General features: G+C 55.9%; 1 protein-coding gene across 2 annotated transcripts; it reads right to left on the minus strand.

The window, feature by feature from the left end:
* Nucleotides 1-1586: 1586 nt before the first annotated feature.
* Nucleotides 1587-9144, minus strand: GET3 (guided entry of tail-anchored proteins factor 3, ATPase). 2 transcript variants are annotated; one of them, XM_074290570.1, is made up of 9 exons: nucleotides 8849-9144; nucleotides 8541-8627; nucleotides 8025-8330; nucleotides 6205-6352; nucleotides 4096-4244; nucleotides 3864-4014; nucleotides 3609-3716; nucleotides 2273-2470; nucleotides 1587-2124 (listed from the first exon to the last, which is right to left on the minus strand). In XM_074290570.1, the coding sequence occupies exons 3-9, from the start codon at nucleotides 8183-8185 to the stop codon at nucleotides 1993-1995; spliced, it is 1047 nt and encodes a 348-aa protein (XP_074146671.1). In that variant the 5' UTR covers nucleotides 8186-8330; nucleotides 8541-8627; nucleotides 8849-9144; the 3' UTR covers nucleotides 1587-1992. The 2 variants fall into 2 exon arrangements, with proteins under 2 accessions (XP_074146671.1, XP_074146752.1); XM_074290651.1 differs by lacking the exons at nucleotides 8541-8627; nucleotides 8849-9144 and having other exon boundaries at nucleotides 1587-2159; nucleotides 8025-8508.
* Between the last annotated feature and the right edge of the window lie 336 nt (nucleotides 9145-9480).

The raw sequence follows: 9480 nt of genomic DNA on the forward strand, positions 1-9480 counted from the left end.
CCTGCTCTTGGCAGGTTTTTTTAAACAGAAAAAAATAAAAGGCTTGCAGAAAAAGCAAGTGACCTACACAACTTTGTGGTATATTACGCCCTGGCTAGACCATCCTTTTCACCAGACATCACTTTATAGGGGTGCAGTAGGCTAAAGAAAATCACTGTTAGCTACAGTATAAGGCGGTCCACTTGATGTTTCTTCCCTTAGGGATTCCAAAACTCCTGGGGGTCTGAGTGTCCTTTTACCATACTGATTCCCCCCCTTTCAAGTTAGAAAGCAGGCAGATATGGAGGGCATAGAAGGGCTTTTTGGGGTCCTCCTCCCATTGATATTTCTCTGTCTAGATTTGTGGAATTTTCTAGTGTTGAGCCTCCTGGAGGCTGCTCTGGTCCTTTGAGAGGGGCTCCAAGGGAGTAAACTGGTCCCCAGCTCACGGAGAGCTCTCTCCCCCTTTCTCTGTGAGATTGGGACATCAAACCTGTCTCAGGCAGGCAGTGCTCTGCCCTGAAGCAGAAGCTGCTTGGCTCAGGTGTAGACAAGAGAACTAGGTAGGTACATCTCCAGACTTGGGTTTCAAGGCAGAGGGGGGTGAAGGGCATACCACAGCTGCTAATCCCTTGGCTCAGACCAGGATCCAATTTCCCCTTCCAAGAAAAGTGGGGCCAGCCCTCACCTCAGGCGGCTCTTAATTCCCTAACCAAACAGCTGGCACTGCCTGGCCCCCAGCAGGGCCAGCTAATCCTGCTCCCGTGTCCTGTGGTGCTCAACTATCCCTGTACTTATGGCAGAGGGAAACAGCCACCCCATTCCCAGGCCCCTTGGCCTTTCTTATGTTCAGGTTGGAAGGAGTGTGTGTGTAAGGGGGGGGGGGGGGGAAGAGGAGGCAGGCAGGGGGCATCAAAAATAAATTGGTTCCCAGCCAAAGATGCTGAAGGGGGAGGATTTCCCTGTTCTGATTTTCGATTCCCAGGGACAAGGCAGGTCCTATGCCAGGGAGGGGCTGGGAACATTGTAGCCTGCCCTGCCCAGCTAAGGAGCTGAGGCCCAATTTTTCCCATTGACTGTGTCATCTGTCCCTTTCTATTCTCTCAGCCACCACTCCTTATTTTGAATTAACTAACCACCACCTCTTCCTATCTCCATTCAGGAGCCCATCTATCCTCTACAGGCCTTCTGGCACCATCATTTTTAAGGGAGGCATCTTAGGATCCACGTTGTGCTTCCCTCACAAGAACCCTTCCAGGATATTATCAGGAGAAGGGGCACAGGGGGCTGATAGTGGTGACGAAAGCCAGGAGCGCCTGGGCTCAAACTCTATGTAAAAAGGGAATAACATCACAAGAATGCTGGAAATTATATCTGTAATTCTGTGTGCAAATGAGGAAACCGAGGCTTGAGGTGACTGCTCTCAGCACCCACTGCCAGCACTCAGATTTGGACTGCTCTGCAGGGCTAGTATTCTGCTCTTCCAACTATGTCACCTCCTACTCCGTAGCAGACACCCTTCAGTCAAGTGTGCCCATTACCCGGACCTCTGCCTCTATTCTCCCCCCCCAACCCCCAGCCTCTCCAACCAAACAGCTCAGTCACGGTTATTAGAGATCATATTTATTGGGGATGGGGGAGAGAAGTTATTGGACTGGAGGGAGGGGGGCAGGGAGGGAACAAGGTTGCTCAGAGTCAGTGTCTGGGTGCCAGGCAGCAGGGTCCTCAGCAGACAGACTGCAGCCTGGAACCCCAGACACAGAGGCAGGCTAGCTGAATTTGTATTCCCCCCCATTCCCTAATTGGCCCTACTCAGTTCAGCTCCTGCCCCCAAGAAGAAAGAAATAAATACCTTCCTTTCCCTGCCCCTATCCTCCTTTCCTCCCTCAAAACCAGCAGCTTCCCCTGTGGGACATTAGGAACGTCTGTGCAAACTGCCCTAGGGGCAGAGGAGAGTTCCAGGGAAATGCCAGGAGGAGCTGGGGTCAAGGGTGGACAAGTGGTCTTTTGGGGCTATTGAGCGCTGGGTGGTTTGTAGGGTTCCAACAGGAGGCTGGAGAAAGTGTTGACCTTGTCAGCCCCTCGAACTTCATGGGGCAGCAGCGGCAGCTTCACAATGTGGAAGTCTTCATAGAGGTCTTCCATCTGAGGGGGCCACATGGCGAGGTCAGAGCTCAACCCTGGGGAGGTCAGGGGGTCAGCCCCTGGGTAAGTGAGGGTGGTGAGGTCGGGGAGGGGTCCCAGGTCAGTGACTGGGAGTGAGGGCAAGGGAGAGACATTGGGGCAGACCCACCTGGTCGAGGTATTTGGACTGTATCTTGTGCCGGGCCTCGCACATCTTGCAGGGCTTCTCAGGCTCGGGGAATACCAGCTGGTTGACGATTATATTGTGGGTGTCTATCTTGCACTTGGCCAGCTCTTGGATGAGCCTTTCAGTCTCATACAGGGACAGGAACTCAGCAATGCAGACACAAATGAAGGTTGTCTGTTCCTGGGGTTGGAGTGGGGAAGAGAAAAACAAAGGAAGTTTTGTGTCATTTCCATAATTTCCACAAAAACCTTAGGAGTCTTTTCTCTTAGGATCCATATTGTACATATCTACACACTCATCCACCCACACTCATAACCAATTATATGTAAAAACCTATTTCAACAATTTTTTAAAATTCTGAGTTCCAGATTTTCCTATCCTTCTTCGTTCTTCCTCCTTAGGAGCCCCTGAACTTAAAAGATTTTTCAAATTGGCCAAGATTCAGCCCAGCATTCTGCACACAGTAAATAAGTAAAGATGGGGACAGAAAAAGGGACTGAGGGTAGGACTTCCTACCTATAAGGAGGTCCCTCTATCAATGCAGGTTAGCCTGTAAGTTCAGGAAATGTGGAATAATACTCAAAGATTAATATTCTAGGCCCATGAAGAATACCTGGTCAGACAATCATAGATTCAGGGATTGATATGTTGCATGTCACCTCTCACCGCACAGACAAGAAAGCCAGGTGGGAGCAATGAAGGGACTGGACCAAGATCACATATTGGTGGGAATGGCCAGCCTCCAAACTCAATCTCCTGCCTCTTAGAAACAGGCTGCCTCGATGGTGGCTGGAAGGCCTCCCCCTTCATCTCAATTGTGATTGATCTTCCTTCAAGAACAACTCAGGTGATATTTGTATCATGAGGCTCATCCTGACCCAACAACTTGAAAGAACTCCCTCCCCAAATTCTTCTAGAGGTCTCTGGCCCCAACGTATCTGTTAAGTCCCTGCTGAGTCCCCTTGATTATTAGACTGCACACAATTTGAGGGAAGGGTCGGTGTTGCTCACTTTTCTCTGGCACCTAAACACATTCAATGTTTAATAAGCCACTTGCTGAACTGAACAGATTCCAGGCCCCTAGAGAGCTCCAGCGCTGCAGGGGCCTTAGGGCTTATTTTATAAAAGAGGAAGCGAAGGTCCATGTCCAGGGGTCACCCAAGTACTAAGCAGCAGAAGCAGGGCTGGAATCTGGATTCTGAGACTCCAGAACCAAGGTCCTTTCCCTTGGACTCCACTGTCTCCCTGGGTCAGATCAAAGCCTAAAGCACTTAATAGTGTCAGGGCCCTGGGGGGGGTAGGACTTTGCCTTCCTCACCGGATCCTTGAACTGCTCGCTGACAGACCGGATAACAGGTAGGGTTTCTTCCAGCTTGGAGGCCAGCTGGTCAGCATTCATGTCACCCAGGCCCAGCATGTTGCACATCTAGGGAGGGAGGGAGAAGAGGTCACCAACACTTCCTCACCTGCTACCCATCTCCCTCCGCTCTCCGCCCTGTGCCTGCCCAGAGCAGGCTCCTCCCTCCTTCTGCTCCATCCTGCCTCCACCCCAGATGACCAATTCCCTCCCTACCTGTGAGATGAAGGGGCTGATTTGATTCTTGATCTGCATGAGGCGACCCAGGCCCCGCTCAACAATGGTTGGGAAATTGAGCAACCGAAGAGTGTGCCCAGTGGGGGCTGTGTCAAACACGACCACCGAGAAATTCATTCCTTTAACCAGCCTGTTGGAGAGCAGCCGCATGAGGCAGCTAGCTGGAGCTGCCCTGGCCCCCCAGGCTGGCCCTGCCACCCAACTCACTCACCTCATGACCTCGGCATAGCTCATGGCCTCATCAATGCCGGGAAAGGCACTCATGGCCTCCTGCATCATCTTCTTGCCCATGCTCAACATATTGTCTTCCTCAAAGAACTCATCAGGAAGTTCTGCCACACCCAGGCTGGGGTCAATCTCCTGCAGAAGCCAGGAGAAAAATAAAATAACTTTTTAGCGAACATCCAACCCCCACGATCTCACGTGGCTCTTGAAGGGGCAAAAGCACCCAGCATTATGTCTGAGGTCAGATTCTGGCCCTACCCACACTGCTGCCGTGGAAGACACAGGTCACTGGGACGGAGCAGCACGTCCCTCTCTGTAAAATGAGGACGGGGGGGCTAAAGAGCCAGCTCCAGAAGAGCCCTAGAAAGGAGATGCTCTTATCCCCATTTTAGAGATGAGGACAGTGAGACTCAAGGAGTAAGTGAATGGTCTCAGCTTCATTCAGACAGAGCGGGGATTTCTCTGCTCCCCAAGTGAGATCTTTATCCTGCAACAAAAAGCTGCCTTCTCAGCCCAGGACCGAGCCAGGGACACAGGAAAACTACCTCAAAAGAAAAGGTACTATGGCTAAGGTAGGCCTTCTGAGAAAAGGAAGGGAAGGTCTAGGGCACGTTCCCAACTGTGGTTGAAGTCAGAATGAAAAGTCATTTGAAAATATTTAACTAGATAAAAGTACAATAAAATATAGATATTACATTTTAAAACTAAGTTAATATGCAACCCACAGGAATCCTTATTACAGATTGGTGGCCCTCTTTCCTAGTTGAATTTGACAATGGTCTTGTGATGAAGAGAGCTCTCTGCATCCAGAAAGGGGATTGTGGGAGCTGCATGTGGATCACAACATAGTGTTTTCACATTTTTTGTTACTCTTGTTTGCTTGCATTTTGCTTTCTTTCTCATTTTTTCTTTTTGATCTGATTTGTGTGTGTGTGTGTGTGTGCAATATAATTGTGGACATACTTGGCTTTCTCAGTGGCAGGAAGGGGTTGGGTTAAGACGGCGACTCATATGGAAAAGGTCTCCTGAGGTGCAGGTGAGGGAAGAAGTAAATACCGCAGAGAGATTCTAGGCCCAGAGGTCACTCTGGGAAGAGTCAGATATCAGGTGGGCAGGGCAGATAGCAGCCTGGGGAGAGGTCCGGAGCTGGGGCGGGGTGCGGCAGAAAGTCTGGACAGCAGGATGGGGGAGAAGGGAGGGGGCTGGACTAAATTATCTCTGGTCCCTTCCAACTCTGAAAGTTTAAGAATTCTGGTTCATCATTTACCACCTGTGTGACCTAAAACAAATCATTAAATGTTTCAACTTCTTCATAAGAAAAACCCTGTCCTGCGTCCATCTCCGGGTAAAAACGCTGGCTGTGTAGCCCTGGCTTTGCTATTGGGGAACAACCTCGGTCATCATAAATCGCTCTCACCTCACTTTGTCTACAAAACATATTTGATTCTGAGGTCCTTTCTAGCCCGAAAACTGGAGAGTCTGCCCCAGGGAACCCCAGTCTTTGCTACTGTCTCTTCCCTCTGACGTTATGAAGCAGCCTGGCTGAGGGAGCCTTGCAGGGGCAGAGAGAGGGAGGGAGGACCCAGGCCCGGCCCCCCTCCCTCTGCACCTCCCGCTCTGGAGGAGGGGAACCGTTGGAGGCGGGGAAGTCTCCGCACTCCCACACCAGGCTGCAGTCTTTGGGGCAGGGCGTGACCAGGGCTAGTTGGGGGGAGACAGGCTAGGAAAGGACGATGCCCGGGAGGTGCTGCGTGGTGCCGGCCCGTGCGAGGTGCCAACTGGGTGAGGAAAAGTCACCTCGGGACAAAAAGCCAACAGCGGAAAGCGGCAGCGGAGGCTCGGAGGCTACAGGCGGCTGCGATGCGCAGCGGGAGGAGCCCCCGGTCAGCGGGACCTTAGAAGCCTGAGCCCCCAGTCCTTTTCTCCCCCCTCTTCCTGAGGCAGCACTGAGAAAGCAGTCACAGAACATCACAACTGAGGAGGCTCGGAAGCCATGCGGCCAGTGCCTGTCCCGGGGCCGGGAGGGGCCCAGAGCGGTCTCTCCCAGACCTGGCCTCTCCCAGACCTGGCCTCACTCCGAGGCTCCGGCACTCACCATGGCAAAGAGGTTGTCATAACCCTTCACTTTGGTGGGAACTTTGGAGAACTTCTGGTCAAAGGCGTCAGAGATGTTGTGGGCTGGGTCCGTGGAGATGATGAGGACGCTTTCTCTCCCCTTGGACAGCTGTACTGCTAGGCTGCAGCTGGGCAGAGTGAGAGCCAGGGGAGCCAGCTGGAGGGGCAGAAGGGGCAGAGCTCCACCCCCCTCCCAGCTCCGGTCCCACAGGCTAGGGAAGAAGAGGCTCCGGGGGGAGCAAAGACCCGGAGATCGGGGAGCCGGGCCCTACCCCAGGTCTCCCTGGAGAGGCTGTGACTCTGGGAGCAAAAGAACCAGGGAACAACACGGGCGACCAAGGAGGGGCAGAGGACGGCAGGAGACGGGCGCAGGCCCTCCGGGTGGGAGAGCATTGTGACTCCGGGAAAGGAGCGTGGCCCTGGGGAGACGTGGGGGACCAGGAGCAAAGGGGCGGCTACAGGAAAGGGCCCGGACCTGGGGAGAAGGGGAACGCCTGGGGGAAAGTGGGTGGGCCTGGGGGGAGGGCATGCTGGGCCCCGAGAGCCAGGGGGGGGGGGAGAGACCCCAGGACGGGGTGCTCGGGACTGGGGGGTGGGGACCCCAGGACGGGGTGTTTGGGACTGGGGGGGACCCCAGGACGGGGTGTTCGGGACCGGGGAGGACCCCAGGACGGGGTGTTCAGGACGGGGGTGGGGGGTGGGGACCCCAGGACAGGGTGTTCAGGACCTGGGGGTGGGGACCCCAGGACAGGGTGTTCGGGACCTGGGGGTGGGGACCCCAGGACGGGGTGTTCGGGACCTGGGGGTGGGGACCCCAGGACAGGGTGTTCGGGACCTGGGGGTGGGGACCCCAGGACAGGGTGTTCGGGACTGGGGGGTGGGGACCCCAGGACGGGGTGTTCGGGACTGGGGGGTGGGGACCCCAGGACGGGGTGTTCGGGACTGGGGGGGACCCCAGGACAGGGTGTTCGGGACCGGGGAGGACCCCAGGACGGGGTGTTCAGGACGGGGGTGGGGGGTGGGGACCCCAGGACGGGGTGCTCGGGACTGGGGGGTGGGGACCCCAGGACGGGGTGTTCGGGACTGGGGGGGACCCCAGGACAGGGTGTTCAGGACCGGGGAGGACCCCAGGACGGGGTGTTCAGGACGGGGGTGGGGGGTGGGGACCCCAGGACAGGGTGTTCAGGACCTGGGGGTGGGGACCCCAGGACAGGGTGTTCGGGACTGGGGGGTGGGGACCCCAGGACGGGGTGTTCGGGACTGGGGGGGACCCCAGGACAGGGTGTTCGGGACTGGGGGGTGGGGACCCCAGGACGGGGTGTTCGGGACTGGGGGGGACCCCCGGGCAGAATGCTCGGGACCCCGGGGGGGGGGGGGGGAGCTGGCCCCTGGAAGAAGGAATGGGGCAGCTGGGGCAGGGATGCCTGGAACCCAGAGAGAAGCTGCACCCTGGGGCTGTTAGAAGAATGGGAATGCAGGAAGTCGGGGCTGCGCCAGGCCCGGGGAGGAAGCTGGACCTCGGCCAGCAGCCGGCTGGGTGCTCCGTTCCAGATCCCCGCCCCCTTTTTTCTCCTTCCCCAGGTCCGGTCCCCGCACCATCCGCAGCCCCCACCGCCGGGGGAGGGAGTGGTACAACCCATTCATTCCTGACTTCCCTCCACCCACCACGGCTTGGTACGACTCTTCCCTTTCCCACCACCTGCCGCTTCCCCCGTCGCCCGATCGCGGTGGTACAGCCCACCGGTCTCCATCCCCGTGGCCCCGTCCCCTACCGCAGTGGTACTTCCCACCCGCCCCCACCTGCAAGTGGTCTTGCCCACGCCGCCCTTGCCCCCGACGAAGATCCACTTGAGGCTGCGCTGCTCGATGATGTTGCTGAGTGTGGGCTCCAGGGGCTCCACATCGGGCGCATCCTCGAACTCCTCTGACTCCAGCCCCCACCCGGCCACCCCAGCCGCCATCTTGGAACCGGCTCACGTGACCCGACCGCCGCACAAACTACCGGCGTCCTCTTCGGAATGGGGGGATTAGTGATGGAGCGTTATTGTTGCCACGTGACCTCCCGGGAAGAAAGGTTGACAGTGGCCGAGGGAAGGCTTTAATAAACTGTAAGAAATGCGAAACTCGATTTAAACATTATGTGCACTCCTGTGGTACGTGGAAGGGGCCTCGGGTATCGTGTCCTTCCCCTGCCTTTTCCCACCAATGGTGCTACCCACGCCCGCCCTCCTTTGCGGATTGGGGCCCATGTCTAGAGTCTCCCGCTGGATTGGCTGGGTCTGCCGAACGTTCCTCCCCCAACCGCCAACAGCTTACTTTAGAAGCCAACCTCGCCTTAGCAACCGGGCAAACTCCTCCACGCCGCTCTCCCAGGGGCGGGACCCTGGCTCCCCTCTCCTCCGCCTATAGGGCGAAGTCCATTGTCTGTCAGGAGGTGGTCTCTGAGCCCGCCCCCACCTCGTGGTTGGCTGCTCGCCGTTAGGACGGGTTCTATAGAAAAGTACGCGCTCCAGGAGCAAAGGTCATTGCCAAAGATCGGAGCCGCTTTGTGTGCGTGTTGAAAGAGCTCTCTTTTTCGTGGTGCTTTTGGGGAGAGCTTTGTCCCCATCCCCTTATGGACATACCGCAGAAACGTGCAGAGACTTGTCCAAGCGCACGGGGATAGTAGCGGTGCGCGGGACTCGAACCCAGGCCCTCCATCTCCAACTTGTCTCCTCGCAGCGCGCGCCCCTCCCCCACTCAATCCCCCTCCCCCACTCAATCCCCCTCCCTAGAAGTAGGCTTCTTTGTGAGAGACCCAGGGCAAATACGCTATTCACTTTATAGATGAGGAAAGCTCACTTTCCAAAAATTACACGGCAACTAGTGGTAGAGCCTGGACCCCTGGAAGAGCCGCCACCTAGAACATCCCGGCCAGCCCGGGACCGCCGCGCCCGCGGCGTCCCAGGCTGTCCTCTGCTGGGTCGCTAAATTCACGTTCCCGAGAGCCCATCAGGCTCTCTACCCAAAACGCTTCCATAGCTCCCTGTCACTCCTAGGTTAACTTAGCCCTCCCACGCCAAGATCGGGCTTTGGGAATATAAAGACGAAAATGCATTTTTTTAAAATCTGTGTATTACATTAGAAGTTTATATTAAACAAGTGTGCATATAAAAATATTTTTGAACTTACGCATAAGATCCCCATACCCATATGTCGATATATATGTGAGGCCCCTGGAATTTCCCCCAGAAGGCAAAGTGGGGGAAGTGAGGGG

The sequence above is a fragment of the Sminthopsis crassicaudata genome, chromosome 1 (assembly GCF_048593235.1).
Source record: "Sminthopsis crassicaudata isolate SCR6 chromosome 1, ASM4859323v1, whole genome shotgun sequence".
NCBI classification, from domain to species: Eukaryota; Metazoa; Chordata; class Mammalia; order Dasyuromorphia; family Dasyuridae; genus Sminthopsis; species Sminthopsis crassicaudata.

Coding starts and splice junctions, on each gene's coding strand:
- GET3 (XM_074290570.1), bottom strand. CDS start 8,185: ATGGCGGCTGGGGTGGCCGGGTGGGGGCTGGAGTCAGAGGAGTTCGAG. Junction 4,245..6,204: donor ATGACAACCTCTTTGCCATG/GTGAGTGCCGGA, acceptor TGGCTTCTGCAG/GAGATTGACCCCAGCCTGGG. Junction 2,471..3,608: donor GCGAGCAGTTCAAGGATCCG/GTGAGGAAGGCA, acceptor CTCCAACCCCAG/GAACAGACAACCTTCATTTG.